Source organism: Mobula birostris, chromosome 22 (assembly GCF_030028105.1).
Source record: "Mobula birostris isolate sMobBir1 chromosome 22, sMobBir1.hap1, whole genome shotgun sequence".
Lineage (NCBI taxonomy): Eukaryota > Metazoa > Chordata > Chondrichthyes > Myliobatiformes > Myliobatidae > Mobula > Mobula birostris.
In genome coordinates, this window is record NC_092391.1 from 39258422 (window position 1) to 39281708 (window position 23287).

At 38.5% G+C, this 23287-nt stretch overlaps 1 protein-coding gene across 1 annotated transcript in view; it reads right to left on the bottom strand.

The window, feature by feature from the left end:
• abca2 (ATP-binding cassette, sub-family A (ABC1), member 2) overlaps nt 1-23287 on the bottom strand; it is a 553235-nt gene that overhangs the window by 171252 nt on the left and 358696 nt on the right. The window contains exons 15-18 of the mRNA XM_072240523.1: nt 19265-19367; nt 14060-14174; nt 5094-5284; nt 2524-2674 (exon numbers count right to left, since the gene is read on the bottom strand). Of these exons, the coding sequence (XP_072096624.1) occupies nt 2524-2674; nt 5094-5284; nt 14060-14174; nt 19265-19367 (560 nt within the window). The remainder of the gene's footprint in view (nt 1-2523; nt 2675-5093; nt 5285-14059; nt 14175-19264; nt 19368-23287) is intronic.

Consider the following 23287-nt stretch of genomic DNA (forward strand, 5'->3'; position numbering starts at 1 on the left):
CAACCACCTATGACTGACCTACGAATGATTCTGTAAAATATCTTCAGCAAATGGTAAAAGTTTATTTCTAAGGTAGCATGTTAGATGCTTCTCTGATGGTTTTGAAAGAGGCTTGTTTCATGCTGTAGGATCCAAATGGATTTCTGTGCTTTAAAGTTAGTCTGTATTTAAATGTTAAGTGCCTAGACCTGAATCCAACTTTATAAGAAATCTTATGCTCTGTTGCATTTAGCTTTCTGCTGGCCAGCGTAATATGGTTATTCATTTTTAGCATCTGTAAATTAGGATTGGGCTTCAGGATAATGGCCTTCATATTCTTTGCCAGGAGTTGGGATTTTATTTGTATGAATAAAAAAAATAGCTCTGATATGTAAAAGGGTGGACCTTTACACAAGACGCCTTCCTCTCCTAGGCTCTCTTTACAGCCCTTGCATTTTAGGATCATAATAATGTCTGGATATATCTCTGTTTAAGGAAAAGCAGGTTTCAGTACAGTAAGGAGTTTGCTGCAATTCATGCAGCTGAGTAGCAAGAATCTAAAATACAGTGAATGGAAAATGAAGGGATCATTAAATCTGAATTTAGCTTAGAGCACATTATAAGATTTAATGTTGATGTATCAATCAGAAGCAATTTTTAATAACTTCATTACAGCATGATATGAAGGCCCGCCTAGGGTGATTGATTAGTTGAAAGATTATTTTCAACCAGTGTTTCCATATCATTGGCAACATTGTACACAGCTTCCCTCTCTTTCCCAAACAATGTGGGACTCTTATCCTCTGAATAAACGCTCATATAAATCTTCTAGCTTCAACAATTCCCTTGGAAAACTGTATGTGATTCTGCTTATAAACACAAAAAGCAATACACACAAAATGCTGGAGGAACTGAGCAGGTCAGGCAGCAACTATGGAGTTGAATATACAGTCGATGTCTTGGGCCAAGAACCTACTCAAGGATTCAGCTATTAGAAATTTATAACATAGATTTAAAAAAAAATACATAATATGCTTTGAAATGCTATATTAACATATCTGATCTCACTCAATCAGTGATATTTCATTTGTTGTACCTGTTCACCAGTCATCCCAACAATACCTTCCATCCCCACTTTTTTTTTCCAATTGTAAACTAAATTATTTTCTTTCTTTCCCAGCTTTGATAAGAGGTCTTGGATCTGAAACATCAATTATGGTTCACTTTCACTGCCCAACCTGCTGAATATTTCCAACATTTTCTGTTCTTATTTTTATTCAATTCTGTTTTTGTGTACAATAGAGAAATGCTGGAAATATACTCTTGTGATTATTGAAGGTGGAACATACAAACATTGAACTCAGTTAACGTGGTTTTATCTATCTCACTTGGGCCAATATGAATGTCAGACATCCCCAAGAGAAAGATAAAACTGGACACTGTCAACGCATTTACACACACATCACTCAGGAGCCAGCCACTTTTCCGAATCGCTAGCTGTTCATATACAATCTGGAGTGCTGGCGAGGATGAAGATTAACAAGGGTGAGACTTAGTAGGAAGGCTGTACTTTGTTCTGGGCAGTAGACACTCAAACAATTTCTCAGATCATATATTCAATGTGAGTATTTCTATTAAACACTGAATATTACCAAATAGTGAGCAAAACCTATTTTCCAAGCCATAATTTTAGTTCTCCAAGTTAACTCAGTGTTGAATTATGTAAGCACAAAATAATCTGCAGATGCTGGGGTCAAAGCAACATTCACAACACACTGGAGGAACTCAGCAGTTCGGGCAGCATCCGTGGAAAAGAACTGTCAACGTTTTGGGCCGGAACCTTTCGTCAGGACTGTAGAGGGAAGGGGCAGAGGCCCTATAAGGAAGGTGGGGGAGGGTGGGAAGGAGAAGGCTGGTAGGTTCCAGGTGAAAACCAGTAAGGGGAAAGATAAAGGGGTGGGGGAGTGGAGGCAGGGATGTGATGGGCAGGAAAGGTGAAGGAGGAATAGGGGAAAACACAATGGATAGTAGAAGGAGGCGGAACCATGAGGGAGGTGATAGGCAGCTACTATGTTTTTATGTATTATATTATGTTTGTATGTATGATATTGAATTATGTAGCCTTTCACTTCTGTCTATGTCAATTATTGGGAAGGTTCAAAATCCTCAAGATGAACTGATATAGCCAGAGGAAGGGGAACTCATTTCTCAGGAGGCTGAGTCCATTAGCCACAAGATTGAATCAAGTCTGAGTCAAGTAGCCACAAATTTGAGGATACATCCCTCATGGTCTTCAACTCTTAGGAGCAGTAACAAATTTCACAGGACAAAAATATTACTCAACTTCCAACTTCTGAAATACAGTGCATAAACAAGTGGCTTCTGTAATTATCGCTCCTAGAGTACAATAATGGACACAGGCCACTTACCTACCTCGATTTTGTTTAGGTAAAAACATGAGCCTTTAATTTAGGATCCACTTTCATGCACTAAAACATTCAGCATAATATTGTGATAGATAATATATTATTTTTAATATCATACCGCAATGCACTTCTCAAATGCTGTTATCCTGTCATGAGCTACCTCCTCACGAATAGCGACATACATGTATGGAACATAGCTGAGGAAATATATGATCCCACCACAAGCTGATGCCAGCTTTGCCTTGGAGTAGACCACAGAGATCAGGAAACTGCAAAAGTTCAAGGAAGAAGTTAGTGGAATAGAAGCAATAAGACCATCCTTCTACCTGTTACAGACAAAATTGGTCCAATTTATTCCTGGTGCTATTCAAAGAATATTCAACATATATTGTCCCACCTGACACTAGTAATTGAAGTGTAGTGACACTTCAGTAATTTTGTGGATTGTGTTATTTTTGTAGAATTAGCTGAAATCAGCCAGATTTAGGAGGAAGAGATTGAAGAACAGTAGATACGGTTTGCATTCCTTTATCCTGGTGTGCCATGCTTCAATTAATTAGTCCAACTACTTCAGAAGGACAGAAGTAACCAGGAATGGAACTTGAATGTCAGGGAAATGAAAAAAAAGTCACATTGAGGAGAGGTTACACCTAATTTATTCAGCATTGACATCAAGGAACCATACACTGCATGTCAAACATTGAACTTCAGTAGAGAATTAAGCAGCAAAGGTGATCACATTTTAACAAGCTACAAAGAGCTAACTGAACAGCCAACTCTGCCTTAAATGGACGTCCTTCAATCCTGAAGTCATGCCCTCTTGTCCCAGAATCCCCTATCATGGGAAATAATTTTACCATATTTAATCTGTTCAGGCCTTTTAACAGTCGGAATGTTTCTATGAGATCCCCCCTCATTCTCCTGAACTCCAGGGAATACAGCCCAAGAGCTGCTAGACGTTCCTTATACAGTAACCCTTTCATTCCTGGGATGATTCTTGTGAATCTTCTCTGAACCCTCTCCGATGTCAGTATATCCCTTCTAAAATAAGGAGCCCAAAGCTGCACACAGTACTCCAAGTGTGGTCTCACGAGTGCCTTATCACCTCCCTGCTCTTATATTCTATACATTCGCCTTCTTCACAACCGACTCAACCTGGAGGTTAACCTTTAGGGTATCTTGCACAAGGACTCCCAAGTCCTTTTGCACCTCTGCATTTTGAATTCTCTCTCCATCTAAATAATAGTCTGCCCGTTTATTTCTTCCACCAAAGTGCATGATCATATACTTTAATATTCTGAATCTCCAGAATAGTAACTATAACAGAACCAATGAAGGAATGCCCAAATAGGGCATTCAACAGCAAAGTTACAGGTCTATACTGAGAACAACAAGTGATACAATGCAGTAAACCACAATCAGCTTGTGAGAGATGACAGCTAATCCTCATATTGAGATTTCCCAGCTCAACACAGTAAAAAAATAAAGAGTGGGATGGTAACAGGAAGGAAAGGAGTTCAGTTAGCAATACAGGTTCAGGATCGGACTGTGGGAACGGGGAGCAACATTGATGCAGATGGTGGAGCAGCTGCTTCATAACTCCAGGGACCTCGATTCAATCCTGACCGCTAGTACCATCTGTGTGAAGTTTGCATGTTCTCCCTGTGACCATTTGGGTTCTCTCCAGGCATTCTGTTTTCCTCCCAGGCCCAAAGATTTGCAAGGTGGTGGGTTACTTGGCCACTCTATAAGTTGCCCCTAGTGTGCAGGTGAGTGGTAAAGTCTGGGGGAACCCTGTGGAAATGTGGAGAGAATAAAATGATTAGCATAAATACAGATTTGATGGGCTGAATGGCCTGCTTCTGGGGCTCTTATTAATCGAGACTTAGCTCTTCCTCATGAGATCTATTACCAAGGAAAAGGATCATCCATATGGCTCATTTCATCACCTACTCAAATAAGGTTCAACCACCAACTTTTCCAATAATTTGCCATTACTAATGTTGACATACTATTTACAGCCTAAAATATTCCTGTCTATCAAATCCAGAATGCTGTTTAATTACCTTATATTCGGCAGAATACAGGAGGTGGTGGGGAAATTAGTAAGGAATTTCAAAATAATGGAATGATTTTATAGGGTACATTGATAGACTACTTTCTCTGTTAAAGGAGATCAACATGAAGATGACATAGTCCTAAAAATAGTCTCAGACCAATCAGAGGGCGAAATTAGTTTGCATATTTTCTGATGAGAGATGATAGAAATTTGGAACGTTCGTTAGGCTGGAGGTATCAAGACCAAAAATATATATTTTTTGTCATATCAAAGGACATGGCGCAAGAATAGTGGAATTGAAAGTAGAGCTGACCCAAAAGCTGAAGAGCCTGCTGGTGCTACAACTGGCATATGGAAATGATGAATAATTCAATTAATACCATTAGCTGAAGCGATAATATATTGCTAACATTAAGATGAATGCGGTGTGCCATGAAATCATCTACCACTTTGCAAATTTATAAAATTCTGTGCCACATTAGGCATTTCTAATGGATTAGTCATCAACCTTGGAAGGCTGCGGAAAGATGGAGGAGAATCATTAGTGCCAAAGCAATGATTGAGATGCATGGCAGTCCTTGAACCTGAAGAATCTTTAATTCTACTTAATATACAGCAATTTAACTCACCAGAACATGATGGTAGCAATGGCATAGATTGTAAGAAACAGCCATATAATGAAGGGATCACTGTGCATTAGAACTTTGCCGTACTTCAGAATGCCCGTCAGTGCAGTAACCGAAATCGAGAGCTGTACAAAGCCTGTGATGAACCAGGCCACCCAGTGGACTGCATTGTTCAACCCCATCATTTTCATGACCTGAAAGAGGCGAAAGGCAATTGGAAAGCAAGTTATTTTACCTTCACCCCTGCATGGCATTAACTAATAATCTGATTAATGGCATTTGCTTCCATTAAATAGGTACAGCATTGTAGAGTATGAATTTTTAATGCGCACATTCAGGTAATATGTATAGGTGCAGACAGGATAGAGCAGGTGCTCCCAACCTGGGGTCCATGATATTGGTCAATGGCATAAAAAGGTTTGGGAATGCCTGGGATAGAGGGAATGAAGGGTTAAATTTTCAGAAGCTGTTTCCCTGGTAGTATATATAAGGAACTGCACAATTATGATTGATATCAGAAGGTTGTGAACATTCAGAATCCATTGCCCTTAGAAGTTGTTAGGTATATTCAAGAAAGCTAAAACTAGTAGATTTTTAGAAACTATAGACATCACTAATGGCAGAGTGGCTACGAAGTTATTGAATGATAGTGCAAGATTGAAGGCCCTCGGGCTTATTCATGCTTCTTCTACATTTTCATACTTAGAACATAGAACATAAAAGCATGATGTTGTACTGACCTCTTAACCTTCTCCAAGATCAATCTAACCATTCCCTCCTATACAACCCTCTATTTTTCTATAATCTATTTGCCTACCTTAAATGCCACTAATGTATTTGCCTCTAACAACAGCCCTGGCAGGGTGTTCCACACACCCATCGGTCTCTATGTAAAATCTTACCTGACACCCCCCCTACACTTTCCTCCAATCACCTTAAAATTATGCCCCCTTGTATTAGACATTTTGGCCCTGGGAAAAAGTCTCTGGCTGTCCATTAAACCTATGCCTCTTATAATCTTGTACATTTCTATCAAGTCACCTCCCATCCTCCTTCACTCCAAAAAGAAAAGCCCTGGCTCGCTCAACCTATCTTAGTAAAACTTGCCCGCTAGTCTAGATCTCCCCTCTACCTTCTCTGAAGCTTCCACATCCTTCCTACAATGAGGAAACCAGATGAAAAGACAATATTCCAAGTTTTATAGGGATAATTTAAACATTGTACAAAGTGTTCTACCCTTTAAATCATTAAATCTATTTCTGTTTAGTTACAGTATATACATAATAATGTACTGTGCAGGAGTATGTGGGATGGTTTCTAAGAGTGTTAGTGCAGGTGGTTGAAACAAAGCCAAAGTGCTATTTCTAATTCTTTATTAGCTGTTGGATGCCTATTAGCTCACTCAGAAAGACACTTTGATAACACAGGCATTTGTGTCTAATAGCTTAATAAATTGAGTAGCATGATATTATACTGACAGATCTGTTTAAAATGTTGAAAGCAGATAACAGATCAATCAAACACCAAATGAGAATGATGGGAGATATGACCCTGAATCTGGCAGCGCCCCAAAACTTGTCTTTTCTCCTACCCACTTGCTATTTTCATTCCTGTGTTCAACTTTCATGTTTTATTTCTTGTCATTTATGACAGTCGAATATTATGTGGAGAACAGTATGGTGGCGCATCAATTAGTCCTGCTTCACAGCTCCAAGGAAATGGGTTCGATTCCAATATCAGATGCTGTCAGTATGGAGTTTGCACGTTCTTCCTATGATTATATGTGTTCCCTCCAGGTGCTCCTGTTTCTTCCCATACCCCAAAGATGTGTTGGTTCAGTAATGTAAATTACCCTTTAGTATAGATAACAATGTAATCCTAAAAGTGATGCTAGTAGGCTACATAGGACGAGTATGAGTGGGGGAATAGACTGGTGGAATTGCTCTGCTGAGTACCAGTACAGACTAGATGGGCTGACTGGCCCTCGTGAGATATTATAGATTTGTACTTTCTGTGTGGCTCTGTTTACATTAAAGCAAATATATTTCCTATTCTGTTGCCCTCCATATAACTTATTGGCAGCGCACCATAAATCCTGAAATTTATTACCAGCAAGGAGGAACATGAAAAAGGACAAAGCTTATAACTATTGGTAAGCACATTCAATAAGTTGGCACAGTGATGGTTGTCTCCTCTTTGCTGTGTACTTGTGTGCTATGATTTAAATTCACCAGAAGTCAGAGAGCAGGACATAACTTAGTCTATGACTAATCTAGTTGTGACAGTAGAATATAGCAAATCAATAAAGAGGTTTGCTTTGGATTCCCAGCATCTGCAGACTTTCTCGTATTTACCCTAAAAAGATTGCTCTCCCAGTAAGTTCATAATGCAGCATGGAAGACAGAGATACTTCATGTACTCCCTCTGGGCTGAAGATGAGTACGAAGGGATGATATGGTGGTGGGAGATGTGGAGGTGTGGAGAAAGAAAGAAACCCAGACCAAACCGAATGATAAAAATAACCTCTTCCCTAGCTCTTGTTAATGAACATATTCAAGGCAGAACATATGCCAGTTTGATTTGCAGTTGATGGAGAACGTGTTGTGTGATAGTTGGATGATGGTGGCGGGTCTACATTTTGATGTATTAATAACACATTAATTTTGCTACATCACCACCAAAAATGAGTAAATAATAGACCATAAGATACAGGAGCAGAATTAGGCCATCTGGCCTTTCGAGTCTACTCCGCCATTTCATCATGGCTCATCCATTTCCCTCTCAGCCCCAATCTCCTACCTTCCCTCCTTATCCCTTCATGGCCTAACTAACCAGGAATCTATCAAGAAGTTAATGAAAAATGGTCAGATTTAAGCAACATTTCAAGTATATTTTCCATTTTGTGCAGACACTAACCAATACAGTGCAACTTGTAATGGACAAAACACTTATATTTCCTTGAAGGTAATTTATATATCTAGTTGGCATACAGATGTAGGCTGGTTGACGCAGTATGAAGAGAAACACAAATCTTCCGGGACTAGTGCACTACTGTAGCAAGAATGATACAAGTCTGTATCTGTAGCTGAGAATGAATTAACTCATAATGCTTGAATTTAAAGTTTAACTCCCTTTCAGCATATATTCTACTAAAGTGTTGTTATTACCATAATACTTTTGAATTGTATCATTTAATTTAATATTTCAGGTTCATCATGATAGTATGTTGTACCCATTTTAATTTGCTGTTATATCTCAGGTAGACATTGCATATGCTTTTAAACTAATGATTCAATTTTTAATGTGCAGCACATCAATTCTGCAGACCATGACTACAAGGCTCTCACTTGCAGAAAATATGCATTTTCATTGTTAATTTGTATGTCTATTTAAAGTAAATTTCCTATGATTAAACTAAATGAACCATTCCACATTGATTACAGGGACTATGTTTTTCAGTAATGGCACTGTCAACATTAAACTGAGATAATGTTCATTAATAAAAAGGTTTGTTTTAATAGCTATCATTGTGTAATAAACTAGTTATTGGAGTAAAGATTAAAAAATGAATAAATGTCCCATGATATTAAATGATAATTAAGCATACGTGACTCTACAGCTGTAAGTGTGTCTACACCGCGGCCCACTTTTTAATTCTGTGACTTTCTTGATTTAGCCCAAATGGCTCACAGATATCTGTTTCTTAGGCTAAAAATTTTACAAGCCTCTCTGCACCTTAAGTTTCTTTTTTGTCTCCACTCTCGGTATCTTTACATACCTCACAAACAGATATCCTATGACCTACTCCATTTCTACTCTAATGTGTGCAGCAAGCAGTAAATTGGTAGCCAATACACAGCAGGGGCTATCAGTACTGGTTGAAGGTTACTTTTATAAGAAAACGGCAAATGCTAGAAAGGAATGAAGGGGCTTGATACAGTGCACAGGGGCAGAAGTGCCAGGAACCAGATGACACAGATTTTAGGTAACTAGTGTAAAACAAATACACATACGGAATAACTGTGTAAGAGTCTTCAGCACAAAGCACATAGCTAGCTTACCTCAGACATATGCACACTACTACAGCAATTTTATGTATTGCACTGTATAGCTGCCACAAAAAAAAACAAATTTCCTGACATATGAGAGTGATGATAAACCTAATTCTGAACTTGAGTGTTGTGAACTGAGAGTGAGAAAGGAGTATGGAGAGGTGAATCATGGTTGGGAAAAGGGGGAAGGGAGGGTAGGGAGCGGGAAGCACCAGAGAGACTCTGTAATGATCAATAAACTAATTGTTTGGAATCAAACGACCTTGATTTTAGCTGCACCTGTGCAACCTCCCCGCCCCCCCCACACTCATTCTCTGCCACCTGTCCCACACCCCTCCTGCAGTGTTCAACCCTCACCATTCCCAGCATCCCCTGCTCCCGACAGATTTACAAACTCGCTCTCCGCACCACGTTGACAAATACAGTACTGTGCAAAGGTCTTAGATATATATTGATAGAAATGATCGTTTCTTTAGCATTTGTTTTTTTTTAAGAATGAGGCAAGTTACCAGCTCAATGCTCAACCCAGCGCCGACGGAAAGCGTGCAAGGAGCCGGCCAGATTCGAACCCAGGAACACTTGTCTCAAAAGTGCGGTGCAGATGCCACTACACCACTGGCTGGCTTCAGTCAAGGTAATGAGAGTAGATTTAATAGTAGCATTGGGAAGAGTTTGTAGCAAAGGTGAAAAACAAATTTGTACTGCTTCCTGCCATCCCTAGATAAAATAACACACTGTGACATGGTGGAGCATATTTGGTTCTGGAAAAGAACCCAAGATGGGATAAGGGCCAACAAGGAATGAAGAACCATGAGAGACATCAACCGTGGAGTTCATTATCATTCCTTCTGCTATGACATTTAAGTTGATGGATCAGATGTATTAGTTAGAAGTTTAAGAGCAGCTCAAGGGTTGGGGAGTGCCATGGTTGCCTCGATTTGGCTGAAGGCTGGAGCTAAGAATTAGTAGCAAACACACTGATGGTTAAAAAAAAGCAAAGAACACTGAAAGAACTCAACGGGGCAAGCAGCAATTGCAAATGAAAAACAAATGAAGGTAGACATTTTGAGTCAGGACCCTGCATCAGACCTGAGTTCAAAGAAGAAACAGGCAGGTAGGCGATAGGCAAGAGATTGTGAGGGCGGGCTGTGGATAGTTTATAGTGGCCAGGTGGAACCGTAAGGAAGGTGATGGGGGGAAGAGAACAGGAAAGGTGAACAAACTCATGTGGACAGGTTGGTCTTAGCGACAACACCAGGGGAGTGGGTTACCTGAAACTGGAAAATTCGCTGTTCACATTATTGGGCTGTAAGTAGCCAAACTGAGTATGAGATGATGTTGGATTGAATTGTTCTACAATCTTGGCAAATTACTTGCAAACATTTCGCCACAATATGAAGAGACATCATCAGTGCACTGTTAATTGTGGTGTGTCCTCCATATGCTTGGCCTTTATATACATCAATTGGCTGATTGGTTATCATTTCAGAAAGTCAACTGTGACTTAAGGATTAAATCTCATCGCTGATTGGTTGTGTGGTCTACTTCATGCATTGTGGTCTAGAATTTTGCTCATATTAGCTCATAAATAGGATTGAGCTCTATATGTTTATGAGCCAACAAGGGCAAAATTCCAGATCACAATGCATGAAGTTTGCCACACAACCAATCAGCGACAAGATTTCCTGCTCAAGTCACAATCGAGTTTCTGAAATGACAACTAATCAGTTGCCAAGCATTCAGAGGACACATCACAATTAACAGTACACTGGTGATGTTTCCCTGTATGGTGAACAACTCAACCCAACCATCAACCACCCGAGTTACACATTTTCCAAGTTATCTCTAATGAGATGTTGTCTTCTAATTTTTATTTGGCTTTACAGTAGCAATAGAAAAAAAAACAGATGGACAGCCAAGAAGGGCCAAAAGGCCTGTTTCTGTGCTGTAGTTTCTATGATTTCTATATCATTGTGGGAGTGTCCAGGAGAATTAAAACAGTACAACATTGTAAGAAATAGGAGTAGCAATAGCCTGCTCCAGCAATCAATAGGATCACGGCTGATGTGGTCATGAACTCAACTCCACCTACCTGCCTTTTCCTGATAGCCCTTAATTTCCCTATTATGCAAAATCTAACTGTATCTTAAACAAATTCAGTGAGGCAGACTCTACTGTTTCCTTTAGCAGAGAATGCAACTGGAATCTCAAGATTTACTGAGCGGTGATGTATGGATGTCTGGGCAAGTAGACATCAAGGATTTTACAATCTTGTGCAAAAGAACAAACCACAACAGATCAGGCAGCATCTGTGGAGGCAGACGGGTGGTTGATACTTCAAGTCTTGATGCAGCATCCTGACTCGAAAGGTTGAAAATATCCCCACCTCCACCCTTGGTTCAGACTCATTGAGAAGAACAGGGACAGGATGAATTTGACTCATCAGGGGGCAAAATGTATGGGTGATGACTTTGGAACAAATTGAATAAGTGTAAATCTTTAACAAAACATATTTAAATTTAGAGTGTTTGACCAACCATGATCTTATTGAATGGTTGAGCAAGCGCAAGGTATCAACAAACCTACTTCTGCTCCTAATTTCTATGTGTGTTTGACTTAAAAATAATTACAGAGAAAGATGGATCTTTTAGCTATTAGTGTAACAAATGCAATCAAACAGCAAGCTGAAAAGGATAAATGACTGACATCTGTCACTGGTAATCCAAAAATTGCAGTAATAGGGTGAGGTTTTAAATTAATATGCAAAACTATTGAAATAATATCAAAAATATCTTTCCAATTTTTACCTAAAAGAGGGCAAGACCAAAACATGTGTGTCAGAGAGGCTACCTCAGAATTACATCTGTCACACGCAGGATTTATATGTCGGTAAAAACGAGCTAATTTATCCTTAGACATATGAGCCCTATGGACTATTTTAAATTGTATTGGTGTATGTCTAGCACACATTGAGGAAGAATCAACTAGCTGAAAAATTTTCTCCCATTTCTCTATAGGTAAAGATACCTGAAGTTTTCTTTCCCATTCATTTTTTATTTTATCAGATGTACTTAGATGTATTTTCGTAATTAAATCATACAAAACTGCTATTAAGTGCTTCTGATGGGGATTTAAACCTAAATTTTTTTCTGTAATATTAGTTGGATGAAATATTGGGAAGTTAGGTAAAATACCATTCAAAACACTTCTAATCTGCAGATATCTGAAAAAAATGTGAACTAGGCAACTTATATTTATTAGATAATTGTTCAAATGACATGAAACAATTATCCATGGATAAATCACAAAAGCATGCTATTCCCCTCATTAAAAGCTAAAAGATTCATGTTACTTGAATGGAAAGATTCTGATCCTCCTACTTCTTTTCAATGGTTTTCTCAAACTATATTATGTTTAAACCTGGAAAAAATTAGGTGTGGTATGGTTGATTCTTCAGTTAAATTAGAAGAAACCTGGAGACCATTTATTCAACATTTTCATATGATGTAACCTGTCCCTTACAGAACCCTTTAAAAAAAATAATCTTTTGTTTATCAATGGAGGAGCGGAGTTAATGACAAATAATGTTCTTATCCAAAGGAATAGGACATCCCAGTTTTGTTTTGTGTTTTTTCTTTTAGTTTAGGGAGTTCTTTATAAAATTCCTTTTTCATGTTCAATTACTTAGAGATTGGGAGGCTTGAATTATATATTTTACTTGAATTATTTTTGTATATGTTAACCATTATCAATGTTATATCGATCTCTTTGTATCATTAATATTATGTATATCAATCTAAAACTTAATAAAAAGATTGAAAAAGGAAATAAAAAAGATTACAGAGATCATTAAAAGCAAATTTGAAATGTACTTTATAAAGTATGAACCCTTGAATCAAATATTATTTTGATGAAGCATCAGCTCAAGCTTCAGGAACAAAGAACTTCTTGTTTGTAATCTGTAGGTTGCCCAGTTATACACAGCTCTGAGCAAAATAATATTGGGGGTAGATGTTGGTGCAAAATAGCAAGAACATAAAATTCAAATCAAATACAGTGTATTCTCAGGCAGTGCACTGAAATAGAGTAATACTTGATTCCATTGCAATTTTGAGGGTTCTGAGGTGGCTGTTGAAGCCAAATGTACATTCTTCCACAGATGGTGCAGAATGGGGAAGGAGGCGATTGGTGAGGTGTTACAATCTTTCCACCAATTACACTGGGCTTTTATGTAGTCTGAATACATGGACTTGAAGCTCTTACTTCCACTCTGAATTCTTCATTTCCACTTTGAGCTGTTGTGGGCCAAGAACTCCCAAGAGGCAATGGTAGAAATGCATTACTTGAGGGAGACTCTGGTCACATTCTTGAACTGTTTTGTTCATGTTCACTTGATAATTCCTATCCATGACAGACCTTGAAATGCGAGGAGTCTGGTGCAAGTCAGACAAAGGACACAGTCTGCCCAATGGAGTGGGCTGAGTGCATCATAACGTAAACACTAGTGATACCGGCCCAGGGGAAGATACTGACATTGATTTGTTTATTCTTCCAGGGAAATAGAAGGATTGCTGGTTTGTTTCCAGTGAAGATACTATATTTGCAATACTTTTCTTTAGCTGGTATTCTCCCAATGCATTTAGCATTATCAAATATCTGATATTACCTATCCTGAAAGTTAAAATAGAATTAATAGTGAACAGTTAGAAATTGTCTGTTATAGAGCTATTGTATGAGGGATGCGTAATGATAAAATGTACTTTTTCTAAGCGTTCATTTTAAATCAATTCCAAATTCCTTCCGAGAGGAAAGGTCTGGTGTGATGTTGTAGTCTTTGAGTAAGCTCAGAAGTAATCAATAAGTACTGCTCAAAAGTAATCAATAAAAGTTTTTCACCTGACTGCCATCAAGCCTCACCTCTTTCAGCCTGTGTTCTTTCTCAGCAACAATGTGCTGAATCATCATGGCCACTGAGTACACCCACGATATAACCATGCAGAGAGGCATCATGTGCTCAATCACAAACAGAAAGCTGGAGAAAAAGAAGGGAACAGAATATTTTTCACTTGAACAATCATTTCAAAACAAGAGTTGTGACAGCTTTTTAATGAGCAGAATAAAAATTAATTGTCAATCACTATTTGTGTATAACATTGGAGAGGTGGTGTTGGCCATCTTGCCTTCGTAGCTTCTTCACCATTGATCAAGATCATAACTAATATTCAACATCATTATTTTCCACCACTATTCCCATATTCCTTGATGCCTTTCATCTGAGTGATTGTCTAATTTAGAAATATAGCACTGCCAGGATGCACAATATGCTGTAAAATAAAAGCAAGTGGATTTAAAAGTAATAATCTGAGAAGGGCACAGGGAAGACTTCTGTTCTTACTTCTGAAAGAAAGCCCAGCTGTGATTGGGGAAAGTAGGAAGGTTGATAGCCTGCTAATAGAATATCAGCTGTGTATTAAAAACCTCTGTTTGAATGAACACAATGACCAAGCTTCCACAATTCTCTGGGGTAAAGAATTCCCAAGGTGTATTATCTTCTCCTCCCCCTACTCTGCCTCCTAAATAACCCAAAACTCAATCTAAAACCATCGGCACCTGAACCTAGGGATACATCCTCCCTGCATCTCACCTGCCAAGCACTGTAAGAAGCTTGTAAGCTTCAAAGAGACCCCTCAGTCTTCTGAACTGTCAAGATTACAGTCCCAATCTAACCGATCTCTGCTCAAATATCAAACCTGCCATCCATGGAAGCAATCTTTGAACTTTCAATACATTTTCTCCATGGTAAGTCACACATTGAATGTCTTAGGAACAGCTTCCTCCCCTCTGCCATCAGATTTCTGAATGGACAGTAAACCCATACACGCTACTTCACTATTTTTTAAAATCTCTTTTTGCACTACTTGTTAAATATATATAAACACATACTTTATATATTATATATCTTTGGGTAGAGTTGATCTCCGACCTTGGCAATTTACTTGCAACCGTTTCATCACTATGTGAGAGGACATCATCAGTACATGGTTGACTGTGGTGTCTCCTCCGAATGCTATATATACACACACACCGATGCAAGTTTGTGAACCCTTTGCAATTGCCTGGTTTTCTGCATTAATTACTCATAAAATGCAGTTTGATCATCTAAGTAACAATAATAGACAAACACACAAACAATTGTACTTTTCATGTCTTTATTGAACACATTGTTTAATCATTCACAGTCCAGCCTGGAAAAAGTATTTGAACCCTTGCACTTAATAGCTGGTAGAACCTACTTTAGCAGCAATAACCTCCACCAAACATTTCCGGTAGCTGCTGATCAGACTTACGCAAAGCCGAGGAGGAATTATAGACCATTCTTTCATACAAAACTGTTTCAGTTCATCAATATGCAAGGGATACCTTGCATGAATAGCTCTCATAAGTTCATGTCACATTACCTCAATTGGGTTAAAATCTGGACTCTAATTTGGCCATTCGAAAGTGCAGTCTTCTTTTTAAACCATTTAACAGTGGTTTCCAGACAGAGATGTAACTTAAAGATTTTTACTCCTCATGTATGTGAAGGATATAAGAAATAAAGTCAATTCAATTCAATCTGTTGTTGATTTACTCTTGGGTTTCAGATCATTGCCTTATTTCATCATGCAACTTCTATCAAGCTTCAAGTGATGGACTGCTACCATGACATTACCCTGTAAAATGTCTTGACACAGCTTGGAATTCATTGTTCCCTCAATGAATGCAAGCTGTCCAGGCCCTGAGGCAGCAAAGCAGCCCAAACCGTGATGCTCTTTCCACCATACTTCACAGTTGTTGTGAGGTTTTGGTGTTGATGTGCAGTGCTCTTTTCCCTCCAGACATAGCAGTGTGCATTTCTACCAAAAAGCTCAACTTTTGTCTCATCTGTCCACAGAACACTGTCCCAGAAGCTTTATGGAACATCCAGGTGGTCTTTGGCAAACTTGAGACATGTAGCAATGTCTTCTTTTTTTTGGAGAGCAGTGGTTTCCTCTGTGGTATCCTTCCACGAACACCATCCTTGTTCAGTGTTTTTCTTGTAGTGGGCACATGAACAGAGACTTCAGCAAGTTCCTGAGGTTTCATCAGGTCTTCTGCTGTTATGCTTGGTTTTTTTTCCACTTCCTTCAGCATTGCACATTGTGCATTTGGTGCGATATTTGCAAGACACCCACTCTTCTGGAAAGTAGCAATAGTACTGAATTTCCTCCATTTGTAGACAATTTCTCTTAATGTAGACACTCGGGTCTTTAGAAATGCTTCTGTGGCCTTCTCCAGCTTTATGCATCTCTACAATTCCCCTGGTAAGGTCCTCTGAAAGTTGTCTTAATCGTGGCATAGCATACAATAACAGTTCTTTCTTGAGAAGAGCAGGCTCTGTCAATAACCTGACTTTGTGTGTCTTCTTTATTGGGCAGAGCACCTCTACAACTCACACCTCCAATCTCATCTCATTGATAGGAACACCTGACTCCAAATAGCTTTTGTAGAAGGCATTACCCCAGAGATTCACATACTTTTTTGAAAGTAGAATGTGATTGTTTAAATGGTGTACTCTGCATTGATAAGAAGTAGTATAATTGTTCATGTGTTATTAATTTAGGCAGATTGTGTTTGTCCATTATTATGTCTTCGATGAAGATCAGACCACATTTTATGAGTAATTAATGCAGAAACACAGATAATTGCAAAGGATTCACGAGCTTTTTTCTTGTAACGGTTTATTTATATTTCTTATTGGTAATTTACAGGTTTTTTTACACATACTGCTGCCGTAAAAAAATTTCACAACATATGTCAGAAATATTACAGCCAATTCTAAACTTCATAATTTTGATAGGTAAACAAACACTATAGACATTACTCACTATATTACTTATCCTATTGTATATTGTATCTACCAACATGTAGAAGCAACAAATATTTCAGAATTATAAGGAAAGTAACTGACTATTTTAATGAATCTGATAAAAATTCACTTTACTGTGTCTGCCAATGACTTTAAAGTCGGAAGGGGCAAATAGTTCACTTTATTTGTGACCTACAGCTGATATACTATTAGCAGGCTATCAGCTTTCCAAGTCTCCCCAACCACAGCTGGTCTTTCTTTCAGATGAAAGAGCAGGACTGTCTTCCCTGTGCCCTTCTCAAATGATTACTTTTAAATCCACTCACTCTTATTTTACACCAGATTGCACATCCTGACAGTGCTATATATCTAAATTAGACAATCACTCAGATAGGGCATAGGCAAGACTTTCTTGCCTGAATGAAGACAGAGTTGTAATTACGATTAGCAATTGGATTCACTGCATAATGATACAGTTTAAAATTGTTCTTTGGGGTCTCACATGCTGTGCAGTTTATTTAAATTGTACTGTTAGGAGGTTTTAATGATAGATGAAATTGAATTAAGGTAAAAAAAATTCCCTATTTGAGGCTTTCTCAACTTGGTTCCGAGAGATATTTATAATCAGGAGCTCAAAGTCAGGAAGAAGAATTCCCTCCTCCAGTCTTTCCATCAGAAATATCACACCTTAGGAGAAACTGAAAGAAACAACTCCCCTCTACATGCATCACCGTCTGGTCTAAAGGGGCCACTGCAAAGGATTGGAAAAAGCTGCCGAAAGTTGTAAACTCAGCCAGCTCCATCATGTGCACCAGTTCCCCCAGCATTGAGGGCACCTTCAAAAGGTGATGCCTCAAATAGGCCGCATCCATCATTAAGGACCCCCATCTCCCAGGACATGCCCTCTTCTCATTGCTACTTTCAAGGTGGTGGTATAGGAGCCAGAAGACACACAACTCAACATTTCAGGAACAGCATCTTCTCCTCTGCCATCAGGTTTCTGAACGGATAATGAACCACTGAACGATACCACACAATTTCTTTCTTCTATTTTTGCATTACTTAATTTAACTATATATATTTCTTATTGTAATTTAGTTTTTAATTATTATTGTGGTTTGCAATGTACTGCTGCCACAAAATAACAAATTTCACTACATATGCCAGTGATACTAAACCAGATTCTAATTCCATATAGTCAATACAGTCAGCTGAGCTGCCAAAATTAACTTATTGTGCTCTCTGCAGAAATCAATGGCATTAACCATGTTTTTGCTTCTGTTCTCTGCAAAAGTCTGATTCTAGCTCATGAAACAACTTTACCTGTGCAGTGAGGATGGATAATGCAGGCACTGTAAAATATCACAAGATTCTGGGGTTTTGTGCCAGTCAGCATTTAGTGTTAGAAAATCATGATCTAATCGTCAACATCCCCCAGAACTTGACTCATATCTGTTGTAAATACTACTTAACCACTGTGTTAGCATCCTGTTAATGAGAGGCTTATGTCAGAAAATGGCATACCATTGTGAATGTTCAGGAAAGAAACAGTAACCTCACTCCAGAAGGTGGTAAATATTTCCCAGAGGTCCATCAGATTCAAAACAAGGGGAAAAAAAACTTCCTCTAATCTTATTCTGATTTTCCTTTCATTGTCTTTATTTTTCTTTCTTCTAAACTGCATCTCACACTATCTTGTCCTTCATCCTTAAATCTCTTTGGTTGGTGAGATAAACTATTAGTCCAGTTCTTTATGTGACCATCCCTTTGTCTCCACAGATGCTACCTGACTTGCTTAGTTCCTCCAGCAGTTAGTTGTTGCTTCTTTGATCTTCTTGCATTTCCAGAAAGTTGCAACACACTTAACTGGAAGGTAAGTGAAGAAATGCAGCTCACATCATAGACTGTGAACAGATTATTGAGCCCTTCTTTACAACTTGGTATTAATTCAAAAAAAATCTCTTGTATAATAACCTACTTCTGCTCCTATATCTTATGGTCATCTATATAAATAGGGCAAACACTTCCCTCAAAAAGCAATGGCTTTGAACAAGATTTGATGGGGGAGGGTTGTCCTTAATGATGGAACCCACACACCTAGTTCTTTTTTCCTTCATTTTTTTCTTAACGTATCCTTTCACATAGATCATGAAAACTGCTCAAATTATAGTTAACCATCTGAACTATTCTAATTTGAATTATTCCATTGTCTCAAGCATTGTACCCATACTTACTCATCCCTGGTGTAGCAGGGGTAGGGAAACATCTGAACATAGTTTCCAGGCTCTACCACATCATGACCCACAAACGTATTGATAATGGCCCGTTCCATCATATCTGTAATAGAAGAAATAGGCTACATTAATCTTAAAATAACATCATTTCATATTAGTTGACATTTGCATGAAGGGCATACTGTAGATAGAAATGATTGAATGTTCATTGGAATATTTTATGTGAAATATATGCTCAACTATAATACAGGAGCAGAATTAGAACATAGAGTTTATTCTGACATTCAATAATAGCTGTTTTTTTTGCCTAAATCCATCTCCCACCTTCTGCTCATAACCTTAAACCCCTTACCAAGCAAGAACCTATGTATTTCTGCCTCAAATACCTCTAATGTCATGACTTCCAGAGTCTCTGCAGCAATGAATTCCACAGATTCACGACCCTCTGGCTGAAGAAATTCTTTTCCTCAGTTTTAAAGCAACAGGAACATCCCTCTATTCTGAGATTGTTCTCTCTCGTCCTAGACTCTCCTACTAATAGCAGCATCTTCTGCACGTTCACTCTTTCCAGACCTTTCAATATCCAGTAGCTTTCAATCAATCCTCCCCCCTCCCCCCACATTCTTCTGAACTGCATTGAGTGTAGACCCTGAGCCTTCAAACGCTCCTCATATCCTGGGACAATTCTTGTGAATCTACTCTGGACCCTCTCCAGGGTTAGCACATCTTTCCTTAGACATTGGTTTCACAATATTCCAAATGAGGTCTTACGTCTTTTCAAACCTCAGTAGTATATACTTGCTTTTATATGCTAATCTTGTCAGAATAAATATAATCATTGCATTTGCTACCTTTACTACCAATTTAATCTTCAAGTTAACTTCCAATAAAATACTTAAAAAGAACACAATTTATACAGATGACCAAAAGACCTTCAGATATAGGAGCAGAAGTACGCCATTTGGCCCCTTTGAGTCTACTTCGCCATTCAGTCATGGGCTGATCCAATTCTTCCAGTCATCCCCACTCCCCTGCCTTCTCTCCATACCCTTTAAAACCCTGGATAATCAAGAACCTATCTATATCTGCCTTAAATGCACCCAGTGACTTGGCCTCCACAGCCACTCGTGGCAACACATTCCACAGGTTTACCACCCTCTGACTACAATAATTTCTCCTCATCTCTGTTCTAAATGGATGTCCTTCAATCTTGAAAGTCATGCCCTCTTCTCCTAGACTCCCCTACCATGGGAAATAACTTTGCCATATGTAATCTGTTCAGGCCTTTTAACATTTGGAATGTTTCTATGAGATCCCACCCCATTTTCCTGAACTCCAAAGAATACAGCCCAAGAGCTACCAGATCTTCCTCATACAGTAACTCTTTCATTCCTGGAATCATTCTCATGAATCTTCTCTGAACCCTTTCCAATGTCAGTATATCCTTTCTAAAATAAGGAGCCCAAAACTGCACACAATACTCCAAGATGTAAAATTGTTGGCTTATATGGAAACAATGCAATGTTTTATTGTTGCACAAGGATAAAACAAGTTTCCCAGAAGCATTAAGAAACCACAATTTCGCTTTAATATGTCCAAACAAGAGAGGTATCATATATTCAAGATAAGAGGGAAAACTCACAGAAAAAGTGTAAATGAGATAATGATAGGCAAGGTGTGAGGAAATGGGAAAGAGGGTTAAGATCTCAATTCCTCCTGCAAATATGTCCACTACAAGTACAGTACATGATCATCATGCAGAATAAAGATTTGCTGCTTCAAGCTCAAATGGCCAATAACACTGAAGTCCAATGCTCAGCTTCTTTGAATAATTGCTCTCATGCTGGGTACCAGCTAAGTCTACACCAAATATGTCACATATTAACACTTACAAATTTAGTATATTGTTAGATTGGTATATTGTTATATTTGGCATATTGTTAGAGGACTCGGGAATCTGCAGAGATTTGGCACAACATCAAAAATGTTGACAAACTTCTATAGATATGTAGTGGAGAGTATATTGACTGGCTGCCTCAGAGCCTGGTATGGAAACTCCAAAGCCCTTGAATGGAAAATCCTACAAAATGTAGTGAATTTAGCCCCGCTGTACATCATGGGTTAAGCCTTCCCAACCGGTGAACACTTCTATATGAAACGCTGTTGTAAGAAAGCAGCATCCATTATCAGAGATCACCACCACCCAGGCTATGCTCTGTTCTTGTTGCTGCCATCAGGTAGAAGTTACAAGAGCCTCAGGACTTACACTACCAAGTTCAAAAACTACCCCTCAACCATCAGGCTCGTTAATAAAAGGGGATAACTACACTCACTTGCTCCATCATTGAAATGTTGTCGCAACCAATGATCTCATTTTCAAGGATTCTTTGTCTCATTATTTCATGTTCTCATTATTTATTGTTATTTATTTATATTTGCATTTGCAAAATTTGCTGTCTTCTGCACTCTAACTGATCTTTCATTAATCCTGTTATGGTTACTATACTATAGATTTGCTGAGTCTGCCCCCAAGAAAATGAATCTCTGGGTTGCATATGCTGACATATATGTACTTTGATAATAAATTTACTTAGAACTTAGAAGTTATGAAAATAAAAATGTTGCAGATGCGGGAAATCGGAAACAAAATCAGAAAATGCTGGAAATACTCAAAAGGTCTGGCAGCATTTGTACAAATAGAAATAGTTAATGGTTCAGTTCTGGGTCACTGATGTATCTGATACAAACTTTTTCTCTTTCCACAGACACTGCCTGACTTGGAGCGTTTTTATTTTTAATATTAAGGAGAGGTCATGTCAGCTTCTGGTAAGACTACAGAACAAAAACTGAAATTACAACAACCCACAAATAAAAATAGGAAAAGATATGGAATGACCAACAAGGAGTCTGGAAGATAATATAACAGGAGCGTGCTCAATGGGAGAAGTGAAGACACCAAACATTAGGGAGAAAAGAACAAACTGAAGAAATACAAGCGAAAACATGAAAAGCTCTGTGGTCAAAGGAAGTAGATTGGAATAAATAAAAAGTAAACAAAAATAGCAATGTATGTTCAGTGCAACATCTCACTAAGTTTCACCAAGCAACAGACATGGCAAAATAAAATGCCATTAACCAACATAAGTTGTCACCTCGTGCTCAGAATTATAGTCAGCCAAAGGAACAAGCCCTTCAGCCCAATTGTGTTCATACTGACATTCAAGCACCTGTCTACACTTACCAGCACTTGGCCCAGAATCTGCTATTTAAGTGCCAGTCTGGATGCTTCTAAAATTGTCTGACTATACCTGTTTCTCTCACTTGCAGTGTATTGCAGATTCCAGCCAACTTCTGAGTGGAAAAGTTATATTTCAGATCCCCTGAACCTCTTACCCCTTACTCAAAGTCACTGCCCTCACTATCTAAGTAATGTGATTGAAGACTCCATATCACAGAAATCTTTTACAATTCAAGGTTGAACATTTCTCAAGCACAAATAGACTACCACCTATCACCAGTGCCAGTTTCACATGAGGCATATAGGTTACAACATCACGTGAGGTGGAATAAGCATCTCACACATAAATGCACACAGAGCCCTTTCCTTTATGAGAGTGCAATTTGAAGACTAAATGTCCCTGAAGGTGAGAGGAGATGACTGGTGAGTGAGACCAACAGAAGGGAGTTGCAGCTGGTGCAGAGAAAAGCTTGGTCAAGATAGTGGATAGATATTGTGAGAGGAGGGTTGTGGGGGAAATCACGAACAATGTAGCATTAAAGAAGGACACAAGGGAAATCAATAGGGCAATGCCTGCTGTTTGGTGTCACTATCCTGGCCAATGGTGTCCAAGAGTATCTGTCAATGTACAGAAGAATTAGATTGAAAACCGGGTAATGTGTATGATACACAATTATTAATCAGGATATTGACAATGTTCTGTAATGAACAAATTGTTGTGTGCATGGCAATTTTTCTGGCACACCATTCACTTCTTTCAGTTTTACAACAACAATTATGTCACA